Below are 16,499 nucleotides of genomic sequence, written 5' to 3'. Positions count from 1 at the left end.
TAGCCAGTCCGTTGTGATGGGGCCATCATGTACGCTATTGGTTGTAGCCCCGAGTACACAGGGATCGCTCTGTTGATACCTCCACCGTTAACCCCCCACGTATGCCAGGGAGTAGATGCCCGCCATCCTGGGGCATTGGGACTCCCGGCAATGGCCATCTTGCCAGGTGGTGAGGGCCCCTGGTTGGAGTGGGTGGCATCAGGGGGTATAATGCACGATGAAGCGTACCTCGTCATCACTTGCTGGTGATCAAATGCCAGCAGTCTCTTAAGTGTTCAAAGTCTCTGTACAATGCAAGAAAGTATGATCCTAAATTGTTCCCCTCCCTGGCCTCACCAAGGGAGGAATGCCAGGCTAAGAATGGCAGCGAACCTTATTCGCCCCGGTACCTTGTATGTACAAGAGTTGATGGGAACTCCTTTGTCTCGAAGCCTCAGTTTTTTGTAGAACTGTAGAAAGCTCATAATCTAATAAAGTTAATGACATAGTGCCAAAATGTTTCTAAGTAATTGTTATTGTCTGTTCAATATTGAGATAATTTTTACTAGTACATAAACCTTCATTTATACTAATATCCTTTGTAATACTGGAGCTGATTCGTCCTACATTATAATGAAAAACTCACATTGGGGATCTGTGAAATGTGTGTACATAAATAATTGCCTTTTGGGCTAGCTGGTCAGTGCAGCCAGTCTGTAGACTCTGGACTGTCTTCACTAACAACCATTAGATGTAATGGCAACATATTGTGTTTTGTGATAATTGAGGATCGCAAGAATGTTACAGAGTTCTGTCCAAAGAATCTCAAACTCAAGACAATCCACATATTACTGGGAAGGGTGGTTTCTGGAGTGAAACAGTATTATAGGACACATGCTGCACACCATTTTTGTCAGCCTTGCTCAGATTTTGGTGCTCTTCCTAAGCACATGTGTAAGACACTAGTGTACTTGCTTCTAACACACTTTGTGGTATTAGTGGACTTCCAGGGAATATTAACACCTAACAGACCTAAATTAAATTTCATGTATACCCCTTGTAGCAGGATAAACCATGCTCGCTCATCCTTTATTCAAACATGGATGCACTTGGATGTGCTAATGGTTTAGGCGACTGCTCACAAGAAGCAGAAAATCCAGGTTAGATTCCTACTCAGTCATGAAATTTCAATTGCAACTTTACATTCAAATGATAGCTTGAGAGTGGACCTTCTCCGGTCAGCTCTAAAAAATAATGTGAAATGTTTAGGTACCATTGCATCAAAATCAGATACTTTCCTTCTGAAAGAATAGTCCTCAAAAGGAGCCTGCCAAAGTGGATACTCTGCAGAGGAAACTGGATATTATTGGTTGCATTTTACTGTCTCATCTAAATTTCCTGTCATTCATACATGCTAGAATTGTTACTGACCATTTTTGTGCAGCTAACACATAGTCATCATCTAATTATAGTTTCTTTGACATTATTCTTCCTAATGAGGTGGTGTGGAAATGCTCTAAGGAACTAGACCTGATTCAGAAATATCCTGTTTAAAATCTGTCCCATTCCTCAGCAGCTTAAAATATTGAGCAGTTGCTGTAGTATTACCATACTACATTCTCCAACAATTTCATCGTTGATTAGATATTTGTACTTGTCAGAACTTAAAATGCAAGGACAACAGTGATTGTGATACATAAATACTATGATTATTTCCTAATCTGTTTATCTGTTTGGCCTGTTGTGGATATAGCTGCATATGTATGGACTTCCTTTTATAAAATACTACTATTTACAGACACAAAATGTGTTTTTGTCATGGTTGACGTAATCTGGTGTCAGTGTTGATAATTGTTATTGAATTCCTAATAATTTTTGAAGTTACTACTGAACAACAGAGGGAACAGCAGTGACTGGATACAACAATTTAAACACTGCCTATATATCTGCACGATAAGTGCAAGAGACTATATTTTGATATTAAAATCAACTAAGTGAATGGTTTTGCCATATGAAGTTCTATTTGGGCCATGCAAATAGTAGCACCAGCAATTAAGAAAGTTCATTTGTGCAGTTGTGGAGGTGTGTGTAGCTGTTGTTTCTTGTATGCATAAATGTGAGCACAACTACCTACTTAAGTGATGAACATGTAATTTAATCTGGCCATTCTCCTTCAGTATACCAATGAGTGGTGAAATATCTGTTGTGATCTGTCAGGTTTTTTTCTGCATGCTTGATTAATTATATGCTTCTGGGTGTTCAGCCAAGTTGTTTTTCCATTTTGTGTACAATATTTGGTCAATTGACCTGACGGTTTTGAGTCCAGGGTTGCAACGCCACAACTCACAGCTTCTGAAGAAGATGGCTGGACTTGTTTAAATATCATGCATAAAATGGAAACAGCAACTCTCCTGAAGAATTGAACGTAAGCCATTGATTACATCCATTGCAGCTAAATTCTCCTAGCTTCTCTCTCTCTCTCTCTCTCTCTCTCTCTCTCTCTCTCTCTCTCTCTCTCTCCCTCCCTCCCTCCCTCCCTCCCTCCCTCCCTCCCTCCCTCCCCCTCTCCCCCCCTCCCCCTCTCCCCCTCTCCCCCTCTCCCTCCTCCCCCCTCCTCCCCCCTCCCAACCCTCCCCCCCTGACTCCCCCCCCCCCCCCCAACCAACTGACTATCAACGCACTATGCTGCAACCATCACGAGTGTGCTGTTTGCAGACGTAAGCAATAGCATTCCACAGCTAAAAACTCTATTTTTACCCTTCAAACAAAATTAAAATGACCCAGTTTTTGTACACAGATAATGGATTTTTTCATGTTATACCAAAATGTATTAATACTCTCATCAAATAAAACGAACAATTAAGCTTTGTTTCAGTTGGATTTTATTAAATCTTTGTGTATTGGTTTTGGACTTTGATAGATACATTACCTCGTATTGAACAAGATGATGCCACATGGAACTAGAATCTGATGTTAAATTTTTACAGCTTTGCTTTCTTGCTAAAAGAATGTTTTCTATAATGTCTAATGTGGAAATATTGGGAATCTGTTTCAGGTATGTGCATCCCAAATACTAACAAAGAAGAAAAAAGTGCTCTACTTAAGATGTTCTGCCTTTTGTCCATCGTAATAAGCCAGCTATAAACATAACAAGGTACTGTCAGATAAAATAGTGCAATGTTTGTAATTATATATTTTATAATGTTTGTCTGCTAAGTAGTTAAGTTGGCAGTGTGAATGACACTCGTGCAAAGGACCCAGGTCCAATTCCCAGTATTTTGAGGGATTTTTCCTTCCTGGAAGGATCTGAAAGGGGCCTACACTGTCTCATGATCTCAGCTGAACAGCTACTTGAATGAGAAATAGTGACTCCAAGATATGGATATCGACAGTGACCAGATGTGTGGTGTGCTGACTTCGTGCCTCTCCATACGGCATCTGCATTATGCCATACGGCAGAGCATAACACACAACTGGTTGTCATCATCTGATCCTTAGGGCCTGATAATGGAGTTCACTTCTAGTTTTAAGAAAACGTTTCCTTTTTATACATCCAATATTTTGATGTCCACCTCCATAGCCAAAATTCCCAACACACACACCTGTGTATTGGCACTTGACATGGAGGTAGTAGAAATTTCTGTTGCTGATATGTGGACATCAAGAAGAGAAGAGGTGGTGGCATACAGTTCCTGATCAAAAGACTTTGCACCAATGTCCTGGGTTAAATTGCATACATTTCTGCAATGCCTTGTGAAGTGAGGGCATGTTACTCTGTCAATGATGGTCAGCCGATTGGAAGGACCAGGAGACACTAAACTAAACCACCCCTTGCTGCTATTAAATATGAGTAGGCTATGTGCAGACATTGCATTTCACCCAGTTTCTTCCAATTGTGTAACAACACATTATGCTGGACAAGCATTCATCACAGTCATGCGAATGATGCAGATGCACACCTAACCTATGTAAAAGATTGGGGAAAGCAACAGTAAATCTCTTTTGCTAAGACCTTGCGCAGGACTACAGTGCAGGAGTGTAGCATCTGTGTAATGTGTATTCCCTAAGTATGGGGCTGGCTTTAACTTGTTATTATGATTTTGTCATACAATTAAAATTGTCACACTAACTGTTGTATAGTAAGTAAATAAATAAAAAGAAAAAAATGATTGAAGATTTTGCACTCTTGATGGACAAATGTCATTTCTAATTTTGAGAAATTGCACCAACAATTGTCTTAATTTAGTAATAGCATTGGCTACTTATGGATAGGGTGTAGCAAGAATGTATAAATATGTAGATTGTAACCAAGTTGTGATAGTAGATACGATGGAGATGTGAGAACTTAACTTCAAACGGTCATGTAGAATCGCATGTTTGGCAGACACCACTTTTACTTTGGCAAGAGCAGGTCAGTTAAGACAACTTTGAGATTCTGGTCAGTGGTAACTGAAGCTAAAAGAGCTTGTAAAGGAGTGCAATCTCCGGGATTTGTTACGTCTGCACCGACCCTTACAAAGCCACTCGTTAAAAAAGTGATGCCTCCACACAAAGCCAGACCTCAGAATCAAGTACAAATACATGCACTTATCAATGCACCCGCAGGGGGAAAAGCTGTACGTGATACTGAAACCATTTGGAAGTCGTCAGCAAAGGATTTGGAACCTCAGCTACATACCAGTGCACAACAGCAGAGGTTCAATAAGCTGTTCCCTTTACCTATGCAGCCAAATGATACTGATATCCATATGGAGGAACCAGAGCCAGGCTCCATCTAGTATTACCCTGACTGCTTGAATAAATCACCACCACCGAGAGAGAGTAATGCAGTGATCAGCTGCTCCCATAGGGACTCCTATGCTGCAGTGGAACTTAAATGGTTTCCAGTCACATTTGGAAGAATTGCTCTTGGCCCACGAGAGACCATTCTGTATCTGCTTACAAGAAATTCATTTTAGAGTCACTAACATGCCAATGTTAAGAGACTACCACCCCTTTGAGGAGGACAGTCTTACCGAAGAAAGAGCTAAGGATGAGCTGGTTGTTTTTGTCAATGACAGGTACCATCCTCTCCAGTTCCCCTTCCCACTGACTTACAAGCAGTTGCAGATTATATTCTCACAGTTGCTGAGATTGCTGTGTGTTCTTTGTACCGTGCATCACATGATTTGCTCAATGAAAGTGTACCGACAGAGCTTTTCTAGGCACCCACCCCCTCTCCCCTATCTGCCCATTACTCCTAATGAGTGACTTTCAGTGCACACAACATGCTGTAGGGCTCAGCTACCAGATGCCCCTGGGGTCAAATCATTGAGCGACTTATCCATTTAGACGGTATATCCCTTTTGTACACCAGTCAGATCACACATTTTTCTATTGCTACAGGGTTGTCTTCTGCATTTGACTTCTGCTTCTGTTTTCTAGCTCTTACAGACGGTACAGTGGGAAGTGGGCACAGATTTGTACTTGAACAACCAGTTTCCATTGTGGATCCACTTGGTGAATAGGTCAGTGATAGACAGAAGTCCACAAAAGGTGGATGCTTCAGAAGGCAAATTGGGTACAATACAGTTGGAATGCCGTCTGTGAACAACAGTGAAATGCCCAGGGGTGGACCATATTACCCATGTAATCCACCAAAGTGCTGCCAAATCCATTCCGTAGTCTAGCAACCACCTCAGATGATGACGTGTCTCTTGGTCGAATGAAGAATGCCACTCAGCAATCAGAGCCAGGCATGCAACTTTGCAGAAGTTCAAACATTGTCCAGCAACAGAAAACCTTCATGTTTTCTGGATTGTGGGAACAACAACAAGGCAAGTGATAAAAGAACGGAAGAGGAAATCCTGGAAGGAATTTGTGACATCCATTAATCGGTCCACTTTCACTACACACATTTGGGAATCAGTGAGAAAGATTTCAGGCAATGAAGGTACACTGTCCCTTACAGCCTTTTTGAGGAATGGCATCTTGATGGGCTTGCCCAAAGACATGGCTCAAATTTAGCTGAACATTTTTTAACGTAACTTCGTCATTCAGACAAACTCATCAGATTCAGATGTTCCGTAGAATTGTGAAGATGAGGAGGCTCTGTCTTTTCTTGTGCTATGAACAGCTCTACAATCTTCTGTTCTCCATGTGGGAAATGGAATCAGCTCTCACAGCAGCCAAAGACATACTCCAGGACCAGATCAGACTCGTTATACCACACTACATCAAACTCTGCAGCCAAAGACCAGTTCCTTTCTTGTTTCAGTTAGATCTGTTCAAGGCTTGGACGTACAACTTCCTTCACTACCTTCATGAATGGCAATTACATGAATATCTGCTACTTCTTATTCAATCCTTCCTCAAGGAAAAATGCTTTCACTATCACTTTTATGATATCTTGTCCGACTGCTTTGTTGAGAATTAGATCCCCAAGGAGACCATTTGGCTAAATACATTTTTGTTGTTTTTCATATCTGTGGTACATGAAGTTCAGAACTCGAATATCACTTAGCCAAAGCAGATTCAAGCAACTGTGAATAATTCCCAAGAAAATCTCTCTTGAAGATTTTTATGGATTTTAACTCAATAAAATTCAGGTGAATGTCATGACTGGCTGCATATCTCATTGGGCAGTGTTGGAGATGGGTAATTGAGTTATCGTTAGAGCACTGGTTCGGGTCTTATTATGGTCTTCTTTGTTCTGGTCGAATATCTACATCATTTAAATATAATAGTAATGAAATATATGCTAATTAATACATATAACGATTTTTTTAATGAAAAATGTGCTGCCTCTTTTTTCTAATTACATATCACTTAGATTGCAAATATAAATTCTTAATCATTGATATTTTATCAGATTGTTAATAATTTAAACAATCTTTATTAATAATCTTTTATAAAATATTTATAATTCAGAATTTGTATTTGCTGTGTGTGTGATTTGTAATTAAAAACATGAAGTAGTGTATTTTTGAGAAAATATGATTATTTATTAGATGTGTGTTAATTATCATATATTTCATGAATTTTATATTTAAATGATGTAGGTATTCGAAATAAACAAAAAAATAGAATGAAATGAAAGACCATAGCAAAAGTCAAACCAGCCATCCATTGAATGCCTGATTACCATTTACCATTACTGCTGAGTGGGTCATGCAGCCCATAGTGAAAGTTACTTTAATTTTAGTGAACTGAAGATCCTCGGAAAGCTTTAATGTCTGTTTTCTCTAGAATTTTTGACAGTTGCATCGAACAGCTTTCACTGATTGATATTAAAGTTCTGAACTTCACATACCAGAAATAAAAAAATTATGAAAATCTGATTGACTGTAGGTCTGGTCTCCTTGTCAGTGCTGCACTGTTCACAATAGCTATCAATTGTGTCTCCTCTGCAGTCAAAAGCCCTGTTATCAGTTCTTTGTATGTGACTTTGTGATCTTCTATTCTTCTTCCAGTCACTGACAATGAGGCAACTGCAGTTGACCATCAGGAGGCCGGAAATTTATGTCAATAACACAGGTTTAGGTTCTCACCAGAGAAGTCTTGTTAAATGGGGGACCAATGTTTTTAATCTTAAGGACAATGTGCATCTTTTGGGCAAACAAAGAGCATCATATCATTGAATATTTTCAATTGCCTTGGCGGAAAGCTATGGGGAGCTGTCGGGTCCCATCTTCTGTATTTTTCAGAGCATGATTAGATTATGACAGTGTGGTTTATCAATCAGTAAATGCCTCCTACCTCAAGATGATGGATGCTGTCCACCATGAGGACATTCAGATATTGACAGGAGCCTATCAGGCCAACTCAGTTTGTTCTGTGTGTAGAGGCTGGTCAACTCCCATTCAGAATTTGGTGGCGCATCTTCCTGGCTTGATAGTCCCTGGAAATCTTTGCATTTTCCAAGTTATTGACATTTAGTGTGGACTCCCACATTATTCAGGAATTGGCTACATGCCATCAAGCCATTCAGGATACATGCTTCCAACTGTCACACAGATCTGAACTTAAGAAACATCCGAAAGGCATGAAAGGCACTGCCACTTTGGTGTCGTCAGAGGCCCAAAGTAATTTTAAACTTGACATAAAAGAAGAAGACTTATACTGTAGATTAATTTTTTTTTTTTACAAATCTGTTTTCTTCAGCTAAAAGTATGTGCTATAGTTTTATCATTACATGTACAGGTGGTTCCCAGTAAAGGAAGGCACTAAGTTGTTCCACTGGTGCCCTGATAGGATTGTTTGATCACTCCATCCAGAACAATTTACAGATTATGATTTGCAGTTATGTGAAGTTACGGCAGCATTAGAGTGGATACAGAGGTATCACAGAACAAAGTGCCTCATCTGTTCTGACTTCCTCAGTGCACTACAAGCAGTACACCAAATGTTTCCAGTAGTAGACAAGATGATTCAGATCATCCAGGACACCTTAATGTGGATCCAACACCTAGGCAAGGAGTTGGTTTTTCACTGGGTATCATGTCATATCAGGATACAGGGAAATTATACAACAGACAAAATAAGTCTGTAGGTATGTTGTACTTCGATGTGTTATCCCAGTGCATACTGCCATCTCATTGTCTGAAAGAGGCCATTGCTCCGTAACACAAGGTTTCTTCCTCCAGTGGGAACATAAACCAGTCCATGAAGTTTGTAGTGTACCACTTCCGGTCCAGCATGTTTTAGCTGTATGTGTTCTATATACTGACAGAAGACAACTGCCACTAAAATTTCACGGTGGGTCTGTGTACAGTTTAAACGTTTTGCCCACAAGAATCATACTGTCTTACATAATTCAGCTTTGAAGTATGTTTCCAGTTGCCATGCAGTTTTAATCGCACACTGTAATGCACCTGTTACCTGTACTGTAGCAGAACTGCGTCTGCCAGAAACCTAGAGCATGTACCCTCTTCTGGCAATGCTTGTTGCATAGCACAGGATGACAAGTGTAGGTTACTTTCTGAAGTTAAGTTAGTTGACTGTAATGGGCTACATTCAATAAAACAACACTGTCTTCAGCATGAAGGTAATGTTTAGAGGGCTGTGCCGAAAGTTTTTAGCAGTGTATGTGAAAAAACATTTATTTGCAAAAAAACATTTACAACTTTTCAAAATACTCTCCATTAGCATGTATATATTTTTCCATTCTCTGAAACCACTTAGAAAATGTCAGTCCAAGAGTCTTTTGCGATGTCACTTAGTGCTCTCTCGTACGCTGTAATGGCCTCTTCATCTGGTGAAAACCGCTGCCCTCAAATTTTTTTCCTTAGTCGTAGGGAACAGAAACAAGTCACAGGGGGCCAGGTCAGGTGAGTAGGGGGGATGGGGTAACACTCGCACTTTTTCCGTCTCCAGAAAGTCCATCGTTTGGGCAGACCTCTGCGCAGATGCGTCGTTCGGGCAGACCTCTGCGCAGATGCATTGTCGTGATGCAGCAGAAGGTGCCCACTCTTGGACTTTGGATGCTGTGACTTCCATGTGGGCCGGCCGATGTCGCCGAGCGGTTCTAGGCGCTTCAGTCTGGAACCGCGTAACTTCTATGGTCGCAGGTTCGAATCCTGCCTCGGGCATGGATGTGTGTGATGTTCTTAGGTTAGTTAGGTTTAAGTAATTCTAAGTTCTAGGGGACTGATGACCTCAGATGTTAACTCCCATAGTGCTCAGAGCCATTTGAACCATTTTTGAACTTCCATGTGGCGATGACTTTTGGAAGATAATCGTTCATGTACCATTCAGCATTGACTGTACGGCGTGTGTCCAAGGTCACAGAGGTGAGATGCCTGATCTTTGTGAAAAAAGTAGTCACCATCTCTTTTCCAGAGCTCCGGCTTCATCGAACTTTTGTGGATGGTTTCTCCCCTGGGAAGCACCACACAGAAGATTGTCCCTTTGTTTCAGGATCATAATGGTAGACCCACGTTTCATCACCTGTGACGATATTGTAGGTGTCTTGGGACTTCCCTCCATTGAATTTTTCGAGCATGAAACGACACCAGTCCACTCTCGCCTCCTTTTGGCTTTGTGTCAGGGAATATGTCACACAATGGGCACATCTCTTAGTAAGGCCTAAGTGACTATGAACGATGGTCTGTGCTGCTGTTGATCCAATATTTAGGGTCCCTTCAATGTTGCAAAATGTAAGATCCACAATCTTCTTTGATCATTTTCCTCGCAGCATTAATGTTTTCAGGAGTCAGAGCTGTTGCTGGCCGACTGGGATGAGGTTCATGTTCAATTGACTGCCGATCCTTCGAAAACTTGCGAAATCAATTTCCAACTGTGGCCCTAGAAGGGGAAGCTTCACCAAAAACACTCAGCAAAGAAGAATGGCATTCTTCGGCACTTAAACCCTTTTCATAATTGTAAAAAATCATAGCGCGAAAGTCGCGCCGTGACAGCTCCATCCTGCCCCGTCTCTGACTCTGCACTGCCTGTGCTTTCTTACCGCGCTGTGGTGGGATCACCGCTAGCCAGGGGCTGCGCGCGCACGTCCCAAGGTCGAAAAACGTCTCTGTTTCGAATGAAAACAACCCCATTGTCCTCCGCCTTATGGTTTACGGGCTGCTAAAAACTTCTGGCATAGCCCTCATAGTATTGGCTGCTTAAAGTGTGCACAATATATAGAGGAAATTATTCCAATGTTAATTGTTCAGTACGTGCTGAAATGAGGAGGTACCTGGTTGTAGAACAATGTTGACTTGATGTTAGGCTGTTTACCCATAATTAGTAGACCCTGTTATATCAATAACAAATACAGAAGAAAAAAAAGGACATTTTCTTCATGATTTGATTCAAGTCCATAACGGTTTTTGTGTGACGATCATACACACGAGTTGATTTGTGTAAAAGGAGGATATGCCATTTGTTAAGGTAGATGTATAACAGTACTGACATAGCAAGTGAAACAAAGGAAATTTCTCTGTTATTGGATTTTAAATTTTTTTGAATGCTCACACAAAATGAATGCAATTTTATTTTCTGAAAATGAAATTGTGATATTATTTCTTTACTCTCATGTTAGACCCCTATGTTTCTGTTGTTGAAAGCATTTGTTCTACCCTGTCAGTCCAAAAAGTTTCAAGACTGGATTAATAAAAATGGAGAGAAGTTAAGGTAGTGATTTTAATGGTTCAGGTGCTGTGTATAGTGCTGCCCCTCCAAATTAGAGTACAAAACACAGGCCATTCATAAATTCATGCAAAACAGTCAGAAAAGTCCTTCTTATTCAATTTGCGCATCACATTGAGTTGAATGTTGGTTATGTCATTAAAGTGAATTTCTAAACTTAGTTGTCTTGTGGTAGTTCATACTGATACAGTCTTGTCACATGTAACGATATTTTGCAGAAAGGAACTGTCCGGGTTTTTAATTTCAGTCAAATCAAGGCAGGCGTCCATGCATTGCTGTTTTTGTGTGGGAGTCAAGCTGTCTCTCTCTCTCTCTCTCTCTCTCTCTCTCTCTCTCTCTCTCTCTCTCTCTCTCTCTCTCCCTCTCTCTTTTTCTTTAATAACCTTCTGGAGATGTCTTGAATACTTGGCTTAGAGCTGTTGCTCTATTGTAATAAGTGACATGACATTGTTGACACATTATTGCTGCGTGACCACTACTTAATGTTACCTGCTCACAACTGACTCATTGAATGCCCATCTGTTGGGTACAGCTGCCGCTGTAGCATGTGTCACTTATACATAAGGAATAAACTAAGTTTTGGATCTTTTTGGACAGATGGTGTATTCAGTTGTTTGTTTGATAACACACATGCCTATGTTTGACACATGTGCATATGTTTAATTGAAATAATAGTATCTCAATTTTGATTTCAGGATGAAGAGCATAGCTGATTATTTCCACATTCCAGAGAAGATCTGTGCTAACAGCTTTGAAGTCACAGACAGCATGGAGACCAGTAGTAGTAAAAATAGTCATATTTTTGTACAGAAAGTTAAATTGAATATCCAATTAAAAGAATCCTCTGAAACTTGTACATTAACTTCTCAGGTGGTAAAAAAAGCATCAGAGAAAAGTCAGAGGGTAAATGTAGCAGATAATGTCTGCAAGGATAGCACCTCTCAGGAAAAGGATGCTGATGCAACTGCCAACAATTTATTGAAAGGCAAAGATGACAATGTTGCTCATGAAATGAGGATGAAGAATATTGGTAGAAGGAAGAGAGTGGCGGCACTTGAGAAGCCAGCATCAAAGCAAATTAAAAGACTGAAACATTCATATGTCATTGTAGAATCAGATAGTGTGGATGATGATGACGATGATGATAATATTATTGATGATGATGATGACGATGACAATTGTGGTGGTGGTGGTGGTGGTAAAAGAAAGGGAAAGAGAGATACTAAAAAGGCATTTAAAGAACCTCGAAGTTCCAGTCAAAAACAGAAAAAGAAGCGAAAGGCAGATTTGGGGGACTCTGCCAGAGCAGAAGGAAGAAGTGGTGCCAAGCGGTTAAGAGTGTCTCCTAAAGCTTTAAGACAACATAAAGATCACAATTCTGACAAAAGAGTTCTGCCAACAGTAAAACATGAAATCAAGTCTACAGACTGTGGAAATCTGCTAGAAGAAAATCCTGTGTTGCCTGATGAAAATACTTTGAAGAAAAACAACTTGTTTGGAAAACTTGATATTACCATTACAAAGTCAGACCGTATTGTTAACAATGTAAAAGTATCTACAGCAGAGAGCGAAAGTGAAATAAATTGTGATGAGATGTCTACAGATAACAAAATTGAAATTACTGTTTCAAGTAGCTTATCTGATTGTGAACAGAAAAAGAAAAAACAAAATAATTTTCACAACAATGTGTCCCCAGATGAAGAGACAAGAAGGCAAAGCAATCTTTTTAATTATTTTGGTAAGGTTTCAAAACAAGATATTAAATCTAAACCAGACAGAATTGAAGTACAGGCCATAGTGCATACTCCTGTTTCTTCTTTTAGAGGGAAGAACAGTAGCTCAAAACTTAGAATCAAAAAGCCAAAAAAAGGAAAAGCTTCATCACAGGCAGCTGAAGCTGCAGATGAGATTGAAGTGTTAGGAAGTGAAGATTTATCTGTAAATCAAGATGAAGGCGCTAATGCAAGAAACGCTGAAGCAATAACAGTTGCTGAGAACAGTCAATTAAATACTTCAGTTTCATCAATAGTAAATGAAGATATTAAAGAGAAACTTTCTTCCCCCGGAAAAGGTTGGAAACTAAGAATACGTCTTAGAGATGCTACTGCTGATGGAAATGAAGAATTGTCAAGTACAGGTTTGTTGATTTTTCTGCTTACTGCTTGATAGTGTTGTTTTGAGAATTGTTTAATTTTTAAGATCTTGAGAGAGAGAGAGAATTTCAATACGTTTATTGTATGTTTGTCACTTGTTCTACCCTAGCATTTCTGTTGGTGCATGTAGGTCATTTGGAAGTAAGGGTTGTATAGAGAACCAAGTAATGAAAGTCTTAGAATAATCCATTAATAGTGCTTGGTATATTTTAAAAGATCCTCAACACAGCTTCATAAAAGGGTGAACCCACCAGAGGAAGAATTTAATAGTATTAATCAGAGTTGAAGTTGACAGGCCTCGAAAATGGGAGGGGTGGGGGGAAGCAACCGAAAGTAAAAAGAAAGAGTGTGCCATAGGACATGGGAAGCTACTCTCAGTCTTGAGTGTCGAACTAGTGCATTGGATACTAATTTGTGTCCTCACAATGAGCAAAATGTATCAGAAAGAAAGTAATGAAGTAAAAATAGTTGTTTACTTAGTTTAAGCGTGGGACAGTAATTTAGTGTCGTGGTCAAGTTCAGTTTTTTCTGTTCTTGGATCTCCCATGGTGTTGGCATTTCATGTTGAGGTATTTCGCCGACAATGCATCCTGACAGTGTTGTCCAGCAACACATGACTTGCAGCAATACATAAACATTACTGGCCACTACTGCCCAGCAACACATTTCTGGGCCAGAAGCTTTTACACAGGGCTACATTATTGTCACAGAATGGCTGAACACGAGCTAGTGGGAGTGAGTGCAGCTCTGCTGCTTTTATGCCACCCAAAGAATAAAGTTAGAAAGAACAAGAGAAATCAGGATTTTTTACTTTTTTTAAGTGAGCAGAATGATTTAGAAATTTTATCTCATAAACTGATGCTGGATACATTCCTTTTCAGATTTTACCAGAATGTTAAATAAGATTTTGAGTATCTTGTACAAGCAGTTGGTCTACAAATAATTAAAACCGATATAAATATTGGAGTGTGTAAGCCAGTTACAACCCAGTTGGTTATTCTCCTGTTGTTTTTAGCTACTGATGATATGTACTGAAATTTAATGTACTTATAAAGTGCACCATACATCAAGAAGTGACTTGGTAATTGAAATGTGCAGTGCTTTGGTAGAACAACTTGAGGAGTCATTAGGGCAAGTCTGAAAATTAGAAAACAATTGTTATTTACGTTTTCTTTTTGTTCATCAGAACACTCCACTGTTTACGCTGTCAACTCCTACTTACGGCATGTCTCGAAATAACGTGAAACTCGTGACATCAAATGCATACCATGCAGACAAAGAACCACCTGTACTTCCACTCTTCTTATGCTATATTTTTGCCTTGAATTTGTCAAGCTTCTTTTTTGATCAGATATTTGAGTGTAGTGAAAACTTGTTTCCCTATAGCTCACACAACTGGTTTTTGTCTGAACATTGGTAGCAAACTGGAGATTGGAAAATTGTCAAATGAAGTATCAAATTGACCAATGTGAGGTCTAGCTTTCAAAAATAAATATTTAATTGCTTTTTTGCTTGTCAGAATTTCCGTACCCAAAGAGTGGGAAATGGGCAAATGGGGTATCAGACTGACCAGTGTGAGGTGTAGTTTTGCAAGAAACTGGTAAAATCTTGGAAAGAGAACAGGGTAATTAAGATAGAAAATAATGGTTTGACGAAATATGGAAATATTTTACAGATAGTTGCTGCTACGTATGTAAAAGAAGTGCCAAAAAGTTCACCTCTTAAAGGACTGGTTGGGAGTCTTAAATCTGGTCAAACTTTTATGTTGGCGTGTCAGCTATTACTAGGACATCCATAGTTTTAGCTCATTTCGTAATCTTTCCCCTCAACCTTTTTGGCTTAATTACTGGTGGTCTCCTTTAAGGGTTTGGCTTCCACTTTTATAAATTTCACAGAATTATGGGCAGTTTGGGGAAGGACACCTTATGTGGTGTATAATCAATGCACCTTTTGCAGAGACCTTTACACCTACTGTTAGAGTGGGTTTATCTTTGTACCTGAAATCCAGTGCCATATCCAATCATTTCATGGAGAGGCCATCAGATACCCTCAAGATTGTCACCCACTAACAATGCAGGGATCACTCTGCTGCTGTCTGAATTGTAACCTCCTCATGTATACAGAGGAATAGGTACCTGTCCAATCAGGGGACAGTGGGATTCCAGGCAACAGATAGCCTTTACTGTGGTGCTCGTGGCGATAGCCTCTTATCAAAGTGTTCAGCATAAGGGAAAAAGGGAAAAGTGTGCAGCATAAGGGCAGACAATACACAGTGAAATGGGTCAAACTCACCTGTACTGATGGCTATGCCGACATAGCCATCTTGGTAGACAGAAAGCAAAATTTTAATGCAGAGGCCAACAAACCCATGGTGTTTCCATTTTTGACTATGCCATTGGATGAGAGTCAGAGAGTCAGGCAAGAAGAAATGGAGGCAGGCAGTGCTCATTTCTTCGTAGTTCCAAATACGATGGATAATGTTTTGCAAAAGTCAAACTACTGTTTTTTTTGTGGAAAATATTGAAATTGGTTATTAAGAATTTGTTGCACTAGAGAGAATGAAAGATTGATCTCTGTTGATCAAACCTTTGAATGTTACACAATCACAGACACTTTGAGCTTTTGGCAAACTCGGGGATGTGCCAGTTACCACCTCTTGTCAAAATAAACTTAACAGTTTGTATAATTCTCCTCCTCTTTTCAGGATAGAAATGTCATCAATGCATCTTATCACTTGTATCCTCTCTCCTGAATTTTAATCCCACTCTTGAACCTTTTATTTCTGTAATTGCTTCTTGGATGTATAGATTGAACAGTAGGGGCGAAAGACTGCACCTCCTTTCCCTATAGTTTACTCCTATTTTTCCCAGAATTTTGAACATCTTGCACCAGTTTACATTTCTCTTTGTTGCCAAATCCTATGAACATGTATTGATTCTTCTGTAGTCTTGCATCTATTATCAGCTGCAACATCAGAACTGCCTCTCATGCATTTACCTTTCCTATGGCCAAACTGATTGTCATCTAGCATATACTCAATTTTCTTTTCCATTCTTCTGTATATTAACACTATGCCGTCTGGGGATCCCACAGTGGTTTTGTGCGCGAAATAGCAATCAACAGCCAGTGACACCACAGTGGTGTCATGAGCATAGTATCGCGCAGTGGCCAGTGACAGCACTTTAGTATCTGTTGCATTTTGTTGGTGTTTTGTTTAGGTAACAGTAAGTTAGACACATC

The 16,499-nt window shown here is 39.8% G+C and overlaps 1 protein-coding gene across 1 annotated transcript in view; it reads left to right on the top strand.

Annotated features, from left to right (window-relative positions):
- The window catches only part of LOC126355934 (ATPase family AAA domain-containing protein 5), a 112,464-nt gene that overhangs the window by 34,562 nt on the left and 61,403 nt on the right, over positions 1-16,499 (top strand). Inside the window, exons 2-3 of the mRNA XM_050006506.1 lie at positions 3,035-3,133; positions 11,802-13,243. Coding sequence (XP_049862463.1) covers positions 11,803-13,243 — 1,441 coding nt within the window. The 5' untranslated portion in view covers positions 3,035-3,133; position 11,802. The remainder of the gene's footprint in view (positions 1-3,034; positions 3,134-11,801; positions 13,244-16,499) is intronic.

This window comes from Schistocerca gregaria, chromosome 3 (genome assembly GCF_023897955.1).
Source record: "Schistocerca gregaria isolate iqSchGreg1 chromosome 3, iqSchGreg1.2, whole genome shotgun sequence".
Taxonomy (NCBI): domain Eukaryota; kingdom Metazoa; phylum Arthropoda; class Insecta; order Orthoptera; family Acrididae; genus Schistocerca; species Schistocerca gregaria.
This window is presented reverse-complemented; position numbering and strand designations above follow the sequence as displayed.